This window comes from Temnothorax curvispinosus, unplaced genomic scaffold (genome assembly GCF_003070985.1).
Source record: "Temnothorax curvispinosus isolate PA1 unplaced genomic scaffold, ASM307098v1 QBEX01016011.1, whole genome shotgun sequence".
NCBI classification, from domain to species: Eukaryota; Metazoa; Arthropoda; class Insecta; order Hymenoptera; family Formicidae; genus Temnothorax; species Temnothorax curvispinosus.
The window spans coordinates 1-20593 of NW_020225791.1; the positions used below are offsets into that span (position 1 = coordinate 1).

General features: G+C 36.9%; 4 protein-coding genes across 22 annotated transcripts in view; 3 read left to right on the plus strand and 1 right to left on the minus strand.

Moving 5' to 3' along the window:
• Positions 1 to 1929: 1929 nt before the first annotated feature.
• LOC112466241 (cell cycle control protein 50A) lies at positions 1930 to 6954 on the plus strand. Of its 2 annotated transcripts, XM_025034236.1 has the most exons (5): positions 1930 to 2072; positions 2770 to 3603; positions 3799 to 3964; positions 4327 to 4384; positions 5354 to 6954. In XM_025034236.1, the coding sequence occupies exons 1-4, from the start codon at positions 2021 to 2023 to the stop codon at positions 4337 to 4339; spliced, it is 1065 nt and encodes a 354-aa protein (XP_024890004.1). In that variant the 5' UTR covers positions 1930 to 2020; the 3' UTR covers positions 4340 to 4384; positions 5354 to 6954. The 2 variants fall into 2 exon arrangements, with proteins under 2 accessions (XP_024890004.1, XP_024890003.1); XM_025034235.1 differs by lacking the exon at positions 4327 to 4384.
• Positions 6955 to 7841: 887 nt separating this feature from the next.
• On the plus strand, positions 7842 to 17684 carry LOC112466225 (epsin-2). Of its 18 annotated transcripts, XM_025034216.1 has the most exons (16): positions 7842 to 8042; positions 9535 to 9590; positions 10390 to 10510; positions 11868 to 11960; positions 12121 to 12379; positions 12566 to 12765; positions 12831 to 12882; positions 13097 to 13259; positions 13375 to 13510; positions 13773 to 13866; positions 13995 to 14003; positions 14205 to 14332; positions 14415 to 14715; positions 14803 to 14985; positions 15197 to 15217; positions 15713 to 15802. In XM_025034216.1, exons 3-15 carry the CDS (start codon positions 10496 to 10498, stop codon positions 15211 to 15213), a joined length of 1650 nt encoding a protein of 549 aa, XP_024889984.1. In that variant the 5' UTR covers positions 7842 to 8042; positions 9535 to 9590; positions 10390 to 10495; the 3' UTR covers positions 15214 to 15217; positions 15713 to 15802. The 18 variants fall into 18 exon arrangements, with proteins under 18 accessions (XP_024889984.1, XP_024889975.1, XP_024889966.1 ...); XM_025034207.1 differs by lacking the exon at positions 15197 to 15217 and having other exon boundaries at positions 13375 to 13504; positions 15713 to 17684; XM_025034198.1 differs by lacking the exon at positions 15197 to 15217 and having other exon boundaries at positions 7843 to 8042; positions 15713 to 17684.
• A 91-nt stretch (positions 17685 to 17775) lies between these two features.
• On the minus strand, positions 17776 to 19098 carry LOC112466226 (protein C10). The gene is made up of 3 exons (XM_025034218.1): positions 18686 to 19098; positions 18423 to 18599; positions 17776 to 18329 (listed from the first exon to the last, which is right to left on the minus strand). Exons 1-3 carry the CDS (start codon positions 18723 to 18725, stop codon positions 18196 to 18198), a joined length of 351 nt encoding a protein of 116 aa, XP_024889986.1. The 5' UTR covers positions 18726 to 19098; the 3' UTR covers positions 17776 to 18195.
• Positions 19099 to 19702: 604 nt separating this feature from the next.
• Positions 19703 to 20593, plus strand: part of LOC112466256 (nudC domain-containing protein 3) — a 1811-nt gene continuing 920 nt past the window's right edge. The window contains exons 1-2 of the mRNA XM_025034262.1: positions 19703 to 20013; positions 20095 to 20590. Coding sequence (XP_024890030.1) covers positions 19910 to 20013; positions 20095 to 20590 — 600 coding nt within the window. The 5' untranslated portion in view covers positions 19703 to 19909. The remainder of the gene's footprint in view (positions 20014 to 20094; positions 20591 to 20593) is intronic.

Here is a 20593-nt window from a genome sequence, read left to right on the forward strand (position 1 = left end):
TTGACCTTCTAATCCATGACTGGGGGCAATATCGACCCCACGCTTTATTTGATCGTAAAACCGGTCCTACAGAAATAAAGGGCCTTTAAACCTACATGAATTTCTTCGTTTTTTAATAACGAAGAGAATGGTATGCGGTAAATTTAATTTTACTCAAGTTTAGTTAGTGAAAAATCCATTTAAAGACCGAAAAACGCAGAAAATCAGCAAAAACCTCTTTTTTTAAACAAAAATTTGTATCTTTTTTTGTAATCAACCGATTTTCAATTTTCAAACGGGGTTTTAAAGAGGACACATTAGACTATTAGAAAAAAATTGTCATCGCTATGTTCTGTTAAAAAAATATATTTATTTGGGACTATAAAAATGAAGAAATTCGCAAAGTTGAAATATGGAAAAAGTCGATGAAAAAACCATAAAAAATTGTATTTCAAGTATTATTTTATTTTTATTTGATACAAAATAGTAAAAAATATGAAAAAAATGAAACATTATATCGCTCAGCCATTTTCTGCGAAATGTCAATCTTCTATAGGCAACGGGATTTTTACCGACTAAGTTGTGTGATATTTCGTCTTAAATAATATTTATGACTATTTATGCTCAGATTACGTAATAATACATGAAATATATTGATTCTAGCAAAAAAATAAAATTAGCTTACCGTGACGAAACTCAAACGGCAACTCACGACTGGGGTCGATATCGACCCCACGCCCGCTTTGCGACTGTGCTACTTCACTGCTAGCGAACAACTAACGCTGCGCCCGACATAACCCTACTTTTAGAGAGTTGAAATGAATTATGGTTCAGGTCCTGAGTCAATAATGTCACTCGCTAGCTCAGGAGCGTAGTTCAAAGTTCGCCTGGGGTCGAAATCGACCCCTCTCATGCGTTCTAGGGTTAAATGTTTATCCCTTCGCGTGCAACGTCTTTTTCGGCACCTGTAACGTGCAACGTCGGGTCACTCATTTCCGACGCCTAAAAAATACTTTAAAGTGTTCTAAAAAAATCTGAAAAAATTTATGTTACTTATTAACTATCCTTATTAACTATCCTACTTTAAGGATCAATCGCTATATTGCCGATTTTTTCATTTGTTTAAACAATATATTTATATAAACAGACACTTGACATACAGGACAGTCACTTTCGCCAAGGCACGGGTGACCCGACGTTGCACACGAAGGGTTATATTAATGTATTTTTATATACATTTATATATATTTATGTTTATATTTGTATTTTTTTGTTTCAAGCCATAAGTTTCTGAGCGAATAATTTATGTTATTTACGGTTACTTATTGTTAGATCGTATATAAAAGTCATAAAATAAAATATTTTAGTTAATACGGAATGAAAATATTCTTGTATAGATTATTTCTGCATTTTTAAGTAATCTAAATAACGTAAATTATCGCTCAGAAACTCATGGCAATTTTTTTATAATTAATTTTGATAATAATATTATAAAGACAGTATTTAAAAAAATCTATTTTTCTTGTTTTCAATAAAATTTACTTTTTTAAAAATGTGCTTATACAGTTTTCAAATAATTTTTAACCACACTTCCGGGGTGTTTGAAAAATGTTTTACAATGGACAGCACATTTCATACTCCGCGGTATTGCGAAACACACACGCTCATTGGCTGTGTTCAGCAGACACAACTGTTGAGTTCGTCTTATCAACACTCCGCGTTGATTGGTTGGCTCTAAAAGTAAAAGCCAATCACGTTCGACTGCTACTGAGCGGCTTGGTCTGCTGAACGCGCCCATTGGCTGCGTTCAGTGGAAAATACAGCTAGTAAGTAATTAGCGCTCATGTCAGTGATTTTCCTTTCAGTGGGGACTGGGGAACAATGGGGGAACGATAGTGCTGCACCCTGTGGGTCCGGAAGTTGTGAACTTATCAAACTTCCGTCTTCCGTCGCCATTAAAATGCAAGGAGTCGAGACCTGTCAGGACCCTCCCGATTAGGTTATCGAGGCCCGTCAAGTGTCAAGTCTCGTTGTTAAAATCATGACGTCCATCAGCGAGGTCGACGCGGTGCCTAAATCGAAAAAGCCGTCGGGTGAGCGATTAAAACGATCGTTAAAGAGGTTTTAAAGGCAAGAGACCGTACGGTCTCGAATTAACGGGCTTTCTTGCTGATAGGCCTCCGACGACTTCGTACATCTTGCTCGACGATTCCTCGACGATCTAGAGATAATTTCGTATACAATTTTGCATATTCCCCGAGTTGTTTAAATAATGTATTGCGAACCTTTTTTAGGTCTTAATTATTTACTTGTTTCTGCTGAAGTTGGCTAAAGTTCGATTGACTTCTGCGTATTTTGGAATCTAGAATTGGAAGGGACGGAGACTCGATCGCAGAATCACGTATCATCGAATCAACTAACGTTTACGAAAATTGTCTTAATTTATTTACAAAACGCGTTAGCTCTTGGTGATGCGATACGCATTTTCTTTCGTCTAATGATTCATCTTTCCGTCGAACAAAAATTGTGTCTTGCTATGGAAAGCAGCGCGAAAGATCTAACAGAGAGAGCGCAGGAATATGTCTATCTTTAAACATCTTTACTCGTTATCTAAACACAATCTCGTTTCCTTTATTTTATATATACAAGAAACTACTCCCGTAACATGCAACATTCGAGAAAACGAAGTCAGGGCAACAAGATTATATGATATATCGCATCGTTGTTGATATTATACTGTGTATTTTCGAAAATTATTCCTAATACACGTGAACTTTGACTGTGACGCAGATAGCGCGTTTAAGCAGCAGCGGCTACCAGCCTGGCAACCGATACTCACAGCTGGCACAGTTCTACCGACGTTCTTCGTGATAGGAGTTGCATTCATACCGGTCGGCATTGGATTGCTTTACTTTTCGGACGAAGTCAAGGAACATACTATAGATTACACCAACTGCAACTCCACGTTCATGGAGAGCGACGGGGTGACGTATAAGAAGTGTGCGGACGTAATCGCGGCAAATCCAACGGAAAACTGCACGTGCAAGATAAATTTCGAGCTCGCCACGGAGTTTGCCGGCAAGGTTTACATGTATTACGGCCTGACGAACTTCTATCAGAATCATCGGAGATACGTAAAATCTCGAGACGACAGTCAACTGCTGGGACACCTGGACTCTACAGTCTCGAGCGACTGCGAGCCGTTTGCCTACGAGGAAGTGAACAATACCAAAATTCCCATCGCCCCGTGCGGCGCCATCGCAAATTCGCTCTTCAGCGACGAGCTGACGCTATATTCCGAGAAACATGGCAATAAGTCAGTACCGTTGCTAAAAACTGGCATAGCCTGGCCATCCGACAAGAACATCAAATTCAGAAATCCAGAGGGCGATCTGAGGGAGGTGTTCAAGAATTTTGCCAAGCCTAAGAACTGGACTAGACACATCTACAATTTGGATGAAACGAATGATGAAAATAATGGATTCCAAAACGAGGATTTAATTGTGTGGATGAGAACTGCTGCATTGCCCACTTTCAGAAAACTCTATCGCAGGGTCGACCACACTCAAGAAGGCTATAAGAATGGTCTGCTTGCGGGAAACTACACTCTTGAGGTCAAATATTGTAAGTAATCTAAGCAAATTGAAACGCGGTGAATTGTAAGGATACTCGGGATCACGAAAATAATGAAATAAAAAATTACTGATCGAAAATTTGTAAAATGAAGAATCAAAGGTCGATGTCATTCACATATATATCTTACTTAAATGAACATAATGAGAGAAAAATTAAGTAACGTTTTCGAATGTTTCTTTTCAGCATTTTCAGTATCCTCCTTCTACGGAAAGAAAAAGATGATTTTAAGTACAACTTCACTTCTGGGAGGAAAGAATCCCTTCCTCGGTATCGCTTACATTGTTGTGGGGAGTTTGTGCTTACTGCTGGGCGTAGCACTACTCATTATACATATTAAATGTTCTAAGAGGTAACCAATATATTCTTACGTTATGTAGCCTCCTCACTTTTCCATCTATATAAACAATAAACATATAAAACGTCTTACTTAACATCCTCCATGTGGTGAAGGAACATCTACACGAATTATTGAACATAGTCTTGTAAAACCAAGATATTAACCAGTAATATCTTTAATGTTCACAAATGTACTTTAAATTTTGTGCAATATTAAACATGCACGATTTAATATATGTCAATCTCAGACAATATGATCACTTGTGATTTGCAAATGATTGTCCTCTCGAGTCAGGTCGACACAGAGACACATATTTAACATTTTTTTCTGTAACATGAGTTGATAATATAATATATCTGATATATGTTATACAGCAAACTAATGTAAAGACGACTACAAGAAAGTATTCTTAGGGCACCCATGTATGTTCTTGTAAGTGTTTGTGATATTGTGTTATGTCTATCCTTTATAATTGACGTGTAAAATGTTAACTTGATAAAATATGACCAATCGGGCGATCCTTTTGTCGTTTATAACATCACTTCAACGAAAATACCGAAATGTATAAAATATTTCAGTAATATTTTACTGCAAATAAAAACTAACAATTAGCTCGACTAGTCATATTTAGCGTATTGTATGCTTTGCCGGAATGTGTGCATTTTTCCGCTACGTTTCTCAGACTAATAGGATGTTTATTTTTAAAGAGCTACGTGTAATTTTTTTTTTTATATTAAACGATTGATAGAATATTTTAATACAACACTGTTGATTTTATTATTTACATAATTGTGATATATAAATAATAAGCAATTAGAAGACAAAATATAATTCCATATAATTATAATATAATTGTTACAAAGTAATGATTGTGTATCATATGTGAGAACCATAAGTTATAGTTAACTGTTTGTCCAAGTGATTTTGTTACATGCTTGTTCTATGTTTTTGCGTTTTGTATATATATTTGTATATATATTTTTTGTTTTTGTATATATATTTGGATATACGCACATTTTTAAAATCAAATTTGGAAGTAATTGCACTTTTTTGTGCATTGGCACAAAATTAAACAAGAGTTGAAGTAGTTTCTCGACATCCTCGAAAAATTGGCCAAATTATTACAAAAATTCCTTTTTCGACAAAAAACAACACGGACTAAATCCGATTCAAATTATATATATATGGGCATATTATAAAAAGCATGTCGCATGTCCTGAAAAAAGAACATTCATCTCAAAGTCGATAGTATATATATTCCTAATTTACGTATTACATTTCGAAGCATTTTAATTTCTCCTGTGCTTTTATATCGTTGGGTTTTATTTTATTAGCAAACTGAGAAAAGTTGGGCGTAAATTTTCTTTCGCACTTATTACATGTATATATCTTTTTTTTTAGCACCGCCGACATGATCAATGTGACTCCAACTACGGAATATCATCATTAGGAACGATTCGTTTACTTGAGATGAACATAATTTCATCAGTATGAATAAGTCCATCGATTAAGACGAGAGAATTTTTTCAACAACATTGATTTTCGCTTGGCAGTCGTAAACCGAAATACGGATAAATGCGGTAAAGCAATAAACGAATAAAACAATTTATTGTTTAAAGGATAGTTATCTTTTAAAAGTTTTTATATATAATCAAGTTTCAGTATTGCTATAAGTACGGCATACACAATAGGATTTTCATAACTGAATTTTATATCCTTGAAATTATACTGCGTTTGGAATTGTACTGTAAACTTTAAATAGAATAAGTCCAATTAATTATTTGAAACTTAATTGACAAACAAATACCCGTCGCCATTAATTTTGAATTAAGTTATGAATATCCTATTATGGAATACTGTACAGGGTGTGCCGAAATACGTGGTGCAACCGGCAAGGGGGTAATTCTATGGCTCAAAATAAGTTGAAATAGTAAAATAATTTTTTTTTCAAATATTTTATTTTTTAGAAAAAGGACTTTGAAAGTTAATCGAGTATATGCATTTGGCTGATATTTGACGCAATGTTTTTTACTACAGATATTCTGTACGATTTGTCTTCATCATTCTGACTTATTTTAAGTCATAAAATTTTCTTCCCAATTGTATTTCGGCTCACTCTGTATATCAGCAAAATGGACGAAAGTATTATACAAATGATCGTACAATGCTGAAACCAAATGTTTATTAAAATGTTATTCCATTTGTAGATAGTGAACTTTTTGTAAGATATTCTTTTGAATTAAGAAATGCGCTTCAATGCATTTATCGATGCACTTAGCTTACGTTTTACGATTAAAAAAAAAAAAAAGCAAATATTATATGTGCTGTCACTTAAAAATTAATATTTATTGCGTAAAATAACATTTATAGAATCTACGAACTTGTGTCTATCATGCACTTGTAATTTCTCGATGTCTTGGAAGCGTGAGATATATAGGGAAAGTGGAATATTGCGTTCCTGGAAAATTAATTGCGTTACAAAAATGTAGATAACAATTCATACATGTATATATATATATATATATATCTTTCCGATGGTTCTTTTATGAAACTCGACTTATGAAAATATGACTTACGACAAAATGACAAACTGATACCATTGAAATTGATTGTCGATCAACCAATATTGTGTTCTCGTGTATGGCTCGCGAAAGTATCCAAAAACCGGCAATGCGTCATCAAATTAAGTGACAGCGTTTAAATATTAATCCCGAGCCGTTATACGTCCTCGCAAATTGTTCATTAATTTGGATCTTTCTACAGGGACAGCGTTGCTCTCAGAATCTTTCTTCTGAGTGCAATTTTGATTTATCGTGCCTTATCTAGATATGCATGCATTACCGAGCGACGTAATTGAAGGGACGGTGTCGTAACTGCGATTACTTTGTAAAGAGCGTAGAAATGAATTGCCGGGTGTCGTATTGCGATGTAAACCACTTATAAGATCAATCTAGTCTACTGTGAACATAACAATGAATAAAGAGAAACGATTAAAGAGTCAAGATGCGGTATCTTCATTTATAATAATCAGCCGTTAACGTTATATACTAGCGATACGGATTTCTGGGAACTTCTACTGTCAGATGTGAAAAAGAAAAGGAAAATAAAGCTTTACGAGCTTCGCTCGAAATCTGGACGATCGTAGCGAGAGAAGAATATTAAAAGCGGGTGACTGAAATCTTATGTTCATTTCTGTCAAATGTAGATTAACTTTAATCTTGATTTAACTTGCTATTTATCTTTTTCTAATTCTTAGAGATTAACCGAAATGAAAATTAATCTACATTGGTAAAAATGTACGTTAATCAGCGATTAATTTATCAAGTATAATATCCGTGTTACTTTACTAACATGTAAAGTTATTAATTTTTTTCTTGTCTAACATATGGGAAAAAGGGAAAATTATATATCGGGGACAATGAATCATGAAATTAAAAACTTTGCTTTTCGAGCGAATCTCGAATCTGGACAATCGCAGCGAGAAAGAGAATCATGTTTGAGAGACGATATTAGGGTGACTTAAATTTCGATTTATCTGTCCATTTGTCAATGCAAATTAACTTTAATCCCGATTTAACTTACTATATATTTATCTTTTTCTAATTCTTACAAATTTTAACTGAGATTCAAGTTAATCTACGTTGACAAAATGCGCGTTAGTCAGTGATTAATTAACAAGTAACATCCATATTATTTCATTAAGGTAAAATTATTAATTTTTGTTGTCTAACCAGTCTAACATATGGAAAAAAAATTATATCGGGGGACAACAATTTCATTTAATTATCAAATTGATCGCTGAATCAGGGGGGGGGTTCGAGCTCTCGCCCCCCGAAGAATTCTTCGCCTCGAACGGGGGATTCGGGGCAGAACGCGTCGCTCGTGCGCGGGCGCGGCGAACGGAGCGGAAATATTTTCCCGAGGCGCCATCTTGCCCCGCAACCGTACAATTCGTCAGTGCCTGTGAATGGACTTGTCATAAGTGTCTTACTTATTTAATTCCGCCACTCTGTCCCCGTTCCCCGTTACGCTCTCGCGAGCCCCCCGCGTATCCAAATTCCCCGGAGTGGTGGCCGCCCGCGCACGCAAGGTGAGTACGAAGCCGTCGTCCTCGTCGCCGTCGCCGTCGCCGTCGTCGTCATCGTCACCGTCATCGTCGTCACTCGTCATTCAGTCGGGTTCGGATGGACGCGACGGGGTACTCCGGATCGAGCATCTCGCGCGACGGTCGCGCAACATTGTCAACAACCCTTTAATGTCGTAGCGTCGTAAAACGGGTGTGCCGCGCCCCGTCGCCGCCGTCGTCGCCACCCCTCTCGCACGGCCGTAACGGAGATACCCCCGCGGGACTGACGTGTCAGAGTCGTGTCACGTATACGTACACCTACATCTACTCCGATCTAGTCGCGCGACGAGGGACCCCGGACCCCTCGGTGGGCGGGTACGGCGCGCTCCGCCAGTCACGCTCGGAGCGGAACGGCTCGCCTCTCTCGTCTTCGTCGCGGAGCGCGGAGCGTTGCACCCGTCGAGGAGGCGCGCGGCGGCGAGGTGGAATCGACCTCTGGAACGCCTGGCGATCTCTTCGCCAGCATAATTGTACAACGGCAATAGTTTCCTGCCCGCGCCTGCCTCCCCCGCGCGCCTCCGTCGCTCTCTCCTCCGCGCGCGTTGACGTACGTTAACTCTCGGAAATCGTCGAGATAACGCGAGTGCGCGAGCATCTCGGCTTCTCCGAGCGTGCGATGCCTCGGAGATATACGATTCCCAACAAATGTGATTGTTCTTTTCACGGAGATTCTCTAAAGTGTGTGTGTGTAATCCCCGCAGATTGTTTACCGCATCTCGCCGCGCCGTCGCTGGTTTTCCCAACTCCGACGTGACAGATCTTGACAGTTAGCACACGTGCGAGCACACGGGGAATAGAAAGTCAACGGAGCAGTGCGAAAGGACGGAGAGGATAATGATCAATACTTTCACGGTCAATTATATGTATAATGCTGTTAACGCGACGGAAGGAAGCCTTAGAAAGGATCTCGGGCTCGCTGTGATATATCTTCTATCTAGTGTAACAGATTAAGGCTCTTCCAGCTCATTGTTGGCTGTGTTTATACTCTTCTTTACTTTCTGCAAACAGTGAGTGACGATATCTGCACAGTCATGCTCGACAGCGGGGAGAAGAAGACTTAGTCAGTGCCGCGAAAGCAGATGCACGTGTGATTACAAAGGAGTACAATGTTTAAGTAACAACGTCGATATCGCGCGTTGAATAAACGCGAATGGATGCTATGGAAGATCTTTAGATTGTCACCTCGGAGATGGGAGAAACAATAACGGCGTCGAGAAACATATTCTGCGGCTCGAAATCTCAAGGCGTTGCTAATTCGTGCGACATTTAAATATCGAGAACAATCTCTCCATATGATTTTTTTTTGTATATAATAATTATCATTAGACGGATTGGTAACGTTGCTCCGATGAGGAATAAAATCACACCGCGCCGCGATAAGATAAGGCGGGGAACACACAACAGAAACACGCCGCAAGGACGATAAAGCCTCACCTGTTTCTCTTTCTTTTTCCAGAAGAGCAGTACACAGTTTTCGCTTAAAGAAGGTGCAGCATCTTTACCTCCGTCAGTGTAAGTGATCTCTCTCTCTCCGTGGACGCTTTCTGCATGCGCTCTATCATCTGTAAACGGGGTAGTTTTGATGATAGGTCTCTCTCTCCCCTGTAGGAAACGTCTCCAGGTTATGCTTTGTTCAATTTAGCGACTTGCTCGTCGAAAACTTTGCTGAGGCGCATATATAACCAGTATGAGTTCCTGGTTTTCGTACTTTCGAATCGAGCGCGACGTCACGGATCTTCCAAGATCTCTTTTAAATCATAAAAGTCAACGTAAACGTTGTATCTCAATCGATGTTTGATCGCGCGTACGTGTATACGTGTGAAATTATTCCTTTACATTTTCTCAGTGAGATACGTGAGCTGTTATATTTTTGCAACGACGTGTCAATCGCGTTATTGTACATAATTAATCGTAAAAGGAGCTTAGGGAATATTATGAGCTGTGCCTATTAAAAACAAAATATAATATTTTTCTATTTTCTTTTTAAATTAATAGTTGCTGTTGTCGCTACGAGTATAATCTTTTGTCATACTAGCTCGATTCGCAAACGTATTGAACACGTGTGCATCGCTGCTACTTCTTTTTTTTTTTCGCGCATATATGCACAATTTTGCGGAGTCTCGTTTGAAATTCCGACGATTTTTACAAGAAAAAATTTCATGTAATATTCATTTGCATAATACCATATTAATTTAACAGATTTAACGTGTCACAATCATCCATATACGCAGAATGACGTATCATGCATTTAAGGTGTGAACAAATTTTATCTATAAAATTCTCGTTACTTATTTATCGTGTCATCTGATAGCCTAGGCTTTTGTTGTGATTCGGAGTATTCGGAAGTTTTCTGTATTTCGGGGGCGAAACCTAAAGAGCTTCGTCAACAACCGCCAGCGATATTTCATTAGTCAAGAATGGCGATGCAGAAGGTAAATTCCAACGATGTGTTCATAACCGTTGAATTAACAACTGTAACTCACTCGTAATAACATGATATTCAATGTGAGAGCATATTATTAGAAGATCTCTGTGTTTCACAGTAAATATCTATCAGTATTTGTAAAAACAATCTGATATTTTTTTTTTTTACAAGCAGTTATTGCTATGTGTGTTATGTCTTATGTGACATATATATTCGGATTATTTTGATTTTCCAGTTTTTTTTTGTTACAATGCACCTTTATTAGTTTTTGCAACGTTCACCAGCGGAATAACGCGATAATAGGTAGTGAATATGATGATGACAAATGTACATTATGCAAGTCAGTATTGCATTAAATATTGTTGTACGATTATTTGGGGTCGATTCGTTTCGAAATTTAGAGCTATATACTCCATGTAGCCCAGAACAATACTTATCTCAGATAAGATAGAGAGAAAGAGAGATAATATTAATTAGAAATTTTTATATAGGCACATCTCAAAAGAACCTGATTTCTATACGATATTAAAAGAAAATATAGGTATATTCTTTTATTAGTCTCCAAAGTCAATGACCTTTTATACTTACATTGAAGCATGTAGGCATATTTTTATGTATCATTGGATAATTAATCAGGTGAATTGTGTTAAAGTACAGATTTTAAAATAAAATTGTGTTAAATATAGGTAAATTGTACTTTACTTTCTTTGCTTAGCGGTATGGTATAATTTGATTTACCTGTATGCAACTTGTATAAACTTTAACGATATTTAAGAAAAAGTACAATTTTTTATAATATAACAATTATAAAAATATAGTATAGATAAAATTGTATTTACATTTCTCTTTCCGCAATTTATATTTCTTTCTACTATTTGTTTGTTACAAGTAATTTGATTTAATGCCTTGCATGCCTTGATTTTAGCTCTAAGCTTCCCGCTATTAATTGACTTATAATTGTATTTTACTGAAATTTTGGTGACAATATCACTAGTTTTGTGACGTTTAAAATAACGCATACTTGTAGCTGCATGGCTTTCATGTGTAAACAAAACATCCATATTTATTATCAGACGCTACTTGCGTCATAATTGGCCTGCTATTATTTTTACATTATTATATAGCAATTATAGGTTGCGTACATTAAAGATTAGTCAAGGTTTATAGATTTATAGATCTTTGAAAGACTACGAGTCTTCGTAGAATGTAAATCCTGTAAATAGCTGCTTGTACCTATACGTCTGATATAACATGTGTGATTTTTTTTTCCTTTTGCCTTGGAACGGATACGATAATAAATATGGGTTCCCAGAACCAAGATACACAATACTACAATTGAGTAACATGTAGCGATGATATTTTAGATGAGAAGACAAGGGCAAGACGTCATGCAGGTGAATCTAGCAGGTATTAGGCGAGATATTATGAATCTCGCCCATAATTACAGCAATGCCCAGGTGATTAGTGAAATCTTTTTTATATTACTTGACATTATTTTTTATCATTAACATATAAAAATAGTAACAGAATATCTTTGTGAAATGAAGAAAAAATGAATGAAGCTAAACATGTGAAAATTCTGAATATCAATATGAGATAATTGGTTTTTTTCTACAGAAAGCTGTACGAAAAGCTACCAGCAATGATCCGTGGGGTCCAAGTAGTACACTTATGGCAGAAATTGCCGACTTAACATACAATGTTGTAGCGTTTACGGAAATTATGCAAATGCTATGGAAACGATTGAATGATCATGGGAAAAACTGGCGACATGTATACAAAGCCTTAGTTCTCTTAGAATATCTTATCAAGACAGGAAGTGAAAAGGTAGCGCAGCAGTGCAAAGAAAATATTTTTGCCATCCAAACTTTAAAAGGTAACAAATGTGAAATTTTATTTTATAATATATGAGATCGAGTATTCATATGTGTGATATATTATTGGAAAATTAAAGCTCTATATATTAATAAGATGCAGAAATGCATTGGCGTATATTTGTAATTAATGAACAAATCTAAGGATCCCCGGTTTTTCAACACAGTCCTATTATTCTTTTGCATAGATTTTCAATACATGGATGGGCATAAAGATCAAGGGATTAATGTTCGAGAAAAAGCAAAACAATTAGTGGCCTTATTAAAAGATGACGAGAGATTGAGAAATGAGCGAGCTAGAGCGTTGAAGGCAAAAGAGAGATTTGCACAGTCGGTTAGTGGTTTTGGAAGTGACGGTCTGGACACAATGTCACCTGTTAGCAGCGATGTAAGTAATGTGTTATCGATCAGTGATTAAAAACTATAACCTTACACGTTATTATCTTGTTTCAGTTTCAAGATTGGGAACCCTGTCACTTATCCGAATCAGCAGCCAGACGTACAAGTAGTTCCTATTTATAGTAACAAGCACTAGCATTTCGTAGCTCCTTTTTGGTCAAGACCTTCCAAATTGAGATTACTTTAACTGGCACGAGATAATTCTTTTACACATTTGATCTAAATTCTCTTATCATATCTCGTTTATTTTTCGCGCAATCTATCAAACGCAAACATTAATTACTTTACGTAAGAATTAACGCAACAAGTATATTTTACAGCGGAATTGGAAGCCGCAAGACCGCAAACGGTAGGGGAGGAAGAATTACAACTGCAGCTGGCCTTGGCTATGTCTAGAGAGGAAGCGGAGCAAGAAGAACAAAGAAGACGCAGCGATGACGTTAGATTGCAGTTAGCTCTGAGCCAAAGTCAGCAAGATTTTAAGTAAGTGATCAGCGGAATCCACAATGTAATTCATAATAATCAAGTAACTCGATACAGAAAAAAAAAAACACCCGACTGTGCATTCACGGGACAATGCCACGTGTATGAATTTCAGAACTCCGCAATCTGAGAAGCAAAGCCACATGCTGGATTTACTCGATGTAAATTTGGGAGAAGCGAGCGGCTCTTCTGTACAAACCGATCCTTGGGGTATTCCGATAACAGCTCCACCGCCTAGACCACAGGTACAGGTAATTATGCTGCGGACTTTTAACAAACGTACTTTGCATGATAACACGAAATTGTATCGTTTTTGCATGATGCACCACAGTCTTTGGATTTATCTGAATTTCATGCGTATAAGGTATGTCCGATAAATGTTAGAGGACATTATTGACATTAAATATGTATTTAGAAGAGCGTACAAGCATGGAATAACGGTTTTGTTATTATTGACAAATGGTGGAGTTATTGATAAACTGGTGGAAGAATAATAGTGTACTCGTTTTACAGCCACAGAACGACCCATGGAGTGTTCCAACAACGAGTACGACATCACCCGTACCCGCGGTAGACCCGTGGACGCCCGTTCCGCCACAAAGACCAAGTGAGTCTTGTTATGATTATTGCGGCAACGTGCTCTTTACACGATTGTACATTTATTTAATCTTTATATTTATATTCTTTTTGCATGTGTTCTTACGTCTCTCTTTGACGATTTCCGATAATTCTCAGGATCCTCAGGTATAATCAGTTAATTTTTTCACATAATTTTCTTAAAATGTATTAAATTACTATATTTGGATCCTTATCGAGAATATGTCTACTCTTTGTTCTCTATTGTAATGTCTGAATAATGAAAGCGGTGTTCTAAGTTTTCATAAGTTCTGATTGCAATATTTGACGAATAATTTGGACTGGACTCAAATTAAATTTTAATTATAGCTGCCACTATCGACCCGTGGCGTGCACCTGCCCCATCTCCCGCTACGGTCGCATCTCCTCCGCGTACCAATGACCCTTGGTCACCAGTTCCGTCTACCACTGCTACCGAATCGGAGACGAACAAACAGGTAATACAGATCTGTCCTTTAAAGTTCCTCGAGCTTAACAATGTTTGTACTAACACATTGGTTTGAAATTTTCTCATTACAGACGGCTCAAGATGGCATGACGTCCCCGTCGCCATCCTTCAACAATTCAAACTTGACGACTAACATTGGCTTCAATGTATCGTCATCTCAAAATATAGGTTTCAATTTGCCACCCGTATCTTCGGCCGCTACCACCTTCAGCACTAGCAACGGTTTCAACGGCACGGGGCCGGGCTTCAACAACTTTCCTACTCAGAACAACGGTAACGCCGGCGTGACGAGTCCTCTCAGCGATTTAGATGAATTTGACGTGATTACCAACAGGGGAAAACTCGGAGCTAGTCCGCAGACGGTGAACAACGGTACTTGAGCCACGCAAAATTTCTCTGTGAAACGCAACATTAATGTCTGCTGAATTTGCGTAATGAGATCATATGATTTAATAACAGGTGGTACGGCATCATCGGGAGGAGATCCCTTCGATCTGAGTGGCATGGGTGAAAATCTTCCCGCCAGCACCGGTGCCGTGAAGAAGACGCCACAATCCTTCTTAGGAGAGAACTCGGCGCTCGTCAATTTGGATAATCTTGTCAGCGCTTCGGCGATTAAGCCGTCGGCTCCTGCGCCAGCGGGTAAGTTTTCATTAGCGATTAGAAGGTACAAATATCGAGAAAGAGAAGTCCAGTATTCAAGATATTTCTCATTCGCATATATTACTCTTATCATATGATAATCCATTAAAGACAAAATCTAATTAATGTAATATTCAGCGAACAAATAGTTTAAATATCATGGAAAAAGAGAATATTTTACGCTGTAACACGCTCTATGTCTACAAAATAGCGTTTCATTGGAAATAAGTTCGTGAGTATCAATAACATGATTAAGAATATGGCATGAATGCATGGTGACTATTGTGCAGTATAATTATGCTTATTACGTCTTTCATATATTACGTCAAGCGCGTTATGTTTTTACTTAAGAGTACTGTGATTTAAATCTTTCTTCGAATATATATCTTGTAGTGTTCCAATGGAATACGTAGATTTCCCCTTTTTTTAGATAGTTTATTTTTTCATATTTTTAATTTCCACGATTTTTTTTCTCGTAATATGCAAATTGAAAGTCCAAATCAATATCTTGAAATAAGAACTAATCTTATCGAATGAAAGTAAAAGACAGGAAATGTATTTCTACCTCCAGGTCATAAAATAACATCTTTTTGGTTTTTATTCAAGATATTGATACAAGTCTCGGATGTCGATGTATTGAAAGGCGTTTAAATGATTGAGCTGTCTTCGTGTGAGCGATAAGAGTTATTTTATACTAACGAACGAACATACGTGAATGATTTTACAGCAACCGTGTCATATGCAGCAAATCCATTTGCAACTGTGACGCCACCACCACCCCGTCCTACAATCAATCAGATTCGACAGGATCCATGGACAGCGAACACAACTACTACGGCTAATCCGTTCCTCTCGTAGCCTGATCGATCAATTGGAAACTATGTAATTACTGCGAAACGTGATCCGCAGTTCTACATTGTACTATTACGGTATAGATTTCGGTTAACGGTAAAAGAAAAAAAGATATGATTTTATAGCAATTGTGGGCAGGGACAGACGTTGAATAAGACCAATAAGAGGGCGGAGGAGACACGTCCCCGTCAATGGGGATTTTTATCGATAGCTTGAAACATTACTTTTTTCGACGAATTATATTGCAGCGCACTTACGCTCTTTGTACAAGTCTCCTTTTTTTTTTTAAATTTTTCTTTTGCATGTACTACTCGCTTCTTGAAGTTTATTGTGAAATAATCACCCAAATAATTAACTGGTAGAAGTGTGGCATATTTGTAATTAAGTGAATGGTTGAATGGTTAAAAGGTACACAACATAATAATACAAATCATGTTTTAACTTTTGAACGCTTAAGCGATCCCAAGGGGTACGACTAGATTTTATATACACTCCTTTCTCTATGCGATCTGTTTTCTATGTATGAATCACATAATTCAGGGAAAGATTGTGCTCAGCAACACCGCATCACCGCCGGGGAAGGATGTAAAGTAACGCTGACATTGAGATCAGTTTATGCGTTTTTGTACACACGTGTTTTCTATAGTAAAAAAAGGGGGAAAAAATGAGATCGTGAGACTGTAATCATGATTTGCAAAAGCATTACAATGAATAGAGTTCCGTTCGCCATCGTACGCTTAAGATGTGTCGATTATGGTCTGTAAAAAAAAAAATTCGATGTTGTGGCTTGCTTTCTAATACAGGATCCGCAATACGGGCAGCTACTGCGTTGCAAAGTATACACGAATTTCTTACATAGCCGTATAAGGCAGAAACTTGATCTACACATAAGAAATGTACATATATTAAAGCATATCGTTCCCCGTTTGTCAAGTGTTCGTAGTGTTATCAATGGATATACAGAAAGTTTTTTAGTTTTGGATATTCGAAAGCCGTGTCATTGTTCTGCGTTTGTAGAAAAATTTGCTGAGTTTTTTTTTTCGCCCCTTTTATTAGATTTGCTACTCTTGCCTATATAATTCGTACCGCTCTGATATTACATGATGATATTATTTATTTCGCGATATTTGCTCGTTTATAAATAGCATTGATGTAAGTTACAAGCGAAAGGTTTTTTTTTTTTTTTAGCACCATTGAAATCTGTTGCATGATCTCAGCATCTTTTTCTCCAAAATGACGACGCATTTTACAGTTTTATACAAAGAGAATACTTCGCCAGTATACAGCATTGACAAGGGGGAACTATATTCGCCTGTCTCCGAGATAAATCAGAAAGTTGCACGATTCAACAAGCTGTTCCAATAAGTAAACGTCGAGCAAATAATTCCAATGTATTATTTATCGTTAAATCTATAATTTCTGTTGGCTTTATGCAATTTTAACATTACTTGCTTGTATGAGTGAAATTGTATATTTAATATGTATTTATCCAGATGTTCGCCAGGACATGAAGTTAAAAAATGTACGATACGTGTAGAGATTTAATTATACAATCATTGTCTTGAACGGTTTGAAAATATAAACGATTCTACTAGCCATCGTGCCTGTTGAATATAGGATGACGTTACCACAGCATCCTGTATACTTTGGTTTGTTATGTAGATCTGCATCTTTTTTATACCTGTCTTATTTAAGTGACTAAATATATACAAATCATGATGTATACACGGCTTCATCCCTGTGCGAACAGTGGAATATTTTTGTTTAGCTTTTAGAGCTGATGTAATTGCAGGAAAAAAAAAGAATTCAAAGAACATTTATATAAATAAATATTATATATTTTAGTAGATTATAATGATATACTTATTAATAATTATACAAATAAATATAAAGGTTTTTAAGTTTTCTCAAATTAAACACTTAAAATTCCTTTGGTGCTTTTCTCCAGAAAATTTGTACACAGATTTGATTGCACGAACTAAAATCTATATATATTTAATAGTTAAATTATTCCATAAAAGAATAGAGAAAACGAACATTACATTGTCATTAATATTTCAATTAAAAAGGTATTTATCTTTAGACAAATATTCTTATTAAGATGTTATGCACGTAGACTTTAGATGAGTGATGAGATCAGAATTATTTTAATACTTAATTTATCAAAATAAGTGTATATAACAAAAAACGATATGTAAAATCTATTTTTTTTTTCCCATAAAAATGCATAGGATAATTTTTTCTCCACTCGCATAAGTTATCCTTAGGTAAATTAATACAGTCTTCAGGTAAAAATGATATACATATGAAGAATTCATCTTGCTTTCTAGAGGAATTCATATGTGAATCCCTTTCAATCTAAAGAGATGCTTCAGTCGAGGAGTTTATCGTAACCGGTGGAAGGAAGTACGAACGGACCTGGCTGTGTAGCTGCGCTATTTCGGCGTCCTCTCTCTCCAAGGCCCTAATGAGCTGCGCAAATTGCACAGTACCTGCTTTGCGCACAGATGACAATCTCAATCCTTGAATTCTATTTTCATCAGACTTACTTTCATCATATCCTTAAATGGCCTGAATCCACCCACCTTCCCTTCCTTCTGGAAATCCATAATTCTTTATGACGTCCATTTGAATCTGCGTTACTAGTGGAAACACAAATTGCATCATTTTCAACATCTCGTTGCCAGAGCTCTCCTTTGCCTTTGTCAGCTTTTGCAAATTCTCAGATGTGTTCAGCGCTGTCAGAATGTCCGTCAATATCGCTGAAGGAAAAAGATATTTCTTTATGTAATTACAATTTCAATATACATTTATAATATATACATGATTTACATAATATGGATTATACCTTTTGCAGTTTCCAGTGTGAAACCAGGAACACTTGCCATAGTGCACTATCGGGTGTAAGCGAGGGTTATGTTTTTTTTCTCAGCGACGTTTTATTATGTTATTTATATAATATACTGGATTGCTAATTACGTGTGGTAAACTGAGATATTGCATATCACTATTTAACGCTTGTTAAATGGTTAAATCGGCAAATATTTTACATATAAAAATTTTTCGTATACAATTGTTGACCCTTTTTTAGATTATCGTATTTAATTTGACGTGATTTCATTTGATAACAATTAACAGCTGCTTCTTTCACGGTATACTACTGATGGAACTATATTTCGGCTTGTTTACGTTTATCCTGCAAACGACGGTCATTCACATTTGACGATTTGACATTTCCGAGAGTGGCAGATGGCAACTAAGCAAATGGCAAGCGTGCAAAGCCAACTAGTGTTCCTTTCGCTGATTGGCTCCGCCATTTCCCGATTAGCGCTTCCGGTTTTTCAAAACATTTGACAGGTTGTTGTCCATATCAATTAATAATATATAAAGTAATCATCAATTATAAAATATTCTAACTTGAAATAAATACTACTGATATGTTTTAAATCTTAATAATACTATTTAAAATAAAGTGCAAGTACTGAAAATCTATATAGTTTACGTTGCAACCGAAGGCAAATCCTGAACCCAGGAATGACAGCTACCCATTAAAAAGGTTCTAAATCTTTGACCGATGTCCGTGACGGACATAATTCCCAAAATTAAAGACAATTACCCAATATTTTTCTATTATACATTATGGTACACAATTATAATAATTTCGATTAATTAATTAATTAATTAATTTAAAGTCTGATACAGATTTTAGGTCTGTTCTTTGTAGTTGAACCTTCTCCACTTTTTGTCTTCTCTCCTCTTCTCTCCAATGTCCATTACATATTTATTTCACTTTAAGTGCAGAAAGTGAAGTGCATCTACAAAGAACAGCTGTAGTACAGCTCTCATGCTCTCATGTCGGCATTGGGTCTGTTTTCTATTGCTGAACTAGTGTATACGAGACGAATTTGGAGTGTATAGGTTATCTTAAACATTCTTAGAAACTTGGACCGGTTCCAGAAACGCGTGTCCAAGATAATTGAATTTTCTCGAGCCATTTCTTCTTTCCATTTATTCGACAACCGGCAGAGTATGCCGAGTGTTTCCAGGACTCCGTAGAAATCTCCGTTCGGTCATGGGTCGGCCATCCGGTCACGATCAAACGTTTCTCCACGTGCTTCGTGAGGAGAAGAACATCAGTAATTTCTTAGACGCCTTCTTTGGTTTTTTATATAGATGGTGAGTGTCAGAGGTATCGATAACCAATAAAGCTTCAAATAATACAATTTCATTTTATATGATAACGTTTTGTAATATCAGCACGGACTTCTATGTCGAAGCGGACTCGGAGCAGAAATTGGGCTTCCCACCGGGAGTGGCAGAGAAACTCGTACTGAGTACCATGTACAGGTGGAAGAACACCACACCATCTTTACAAAAGGCAACATTGTCCGATGATGATAGTACAAACAGCAGTGGTACATTGGATCAACTGGTTTTGACGCAAGACGAGAGCTGTAGATTTACTCCACCAGTGGCGCAAGAAATTGAAATCGATTCGTGTGACAAATCTAACGATGTTAAACCACCCTCCGCGCAATCGCTCAAGACGAATCATGCGTCGGACAGTTACAACGGAGCCGTGAGAGAAAATTACGTTTGGACCCAGACTCTCAGCGATTTGGATGTACTTGTAAAAGTACCCGAACATATAAAACCGTCCAAAGATACGGTCAAAATCGATATAAGCTCGAGTGAGATCAGAATTGTTGGGAAGCCTTCTGCTTCATCAGCAAATTCCGAATGGGATAGCATTTTT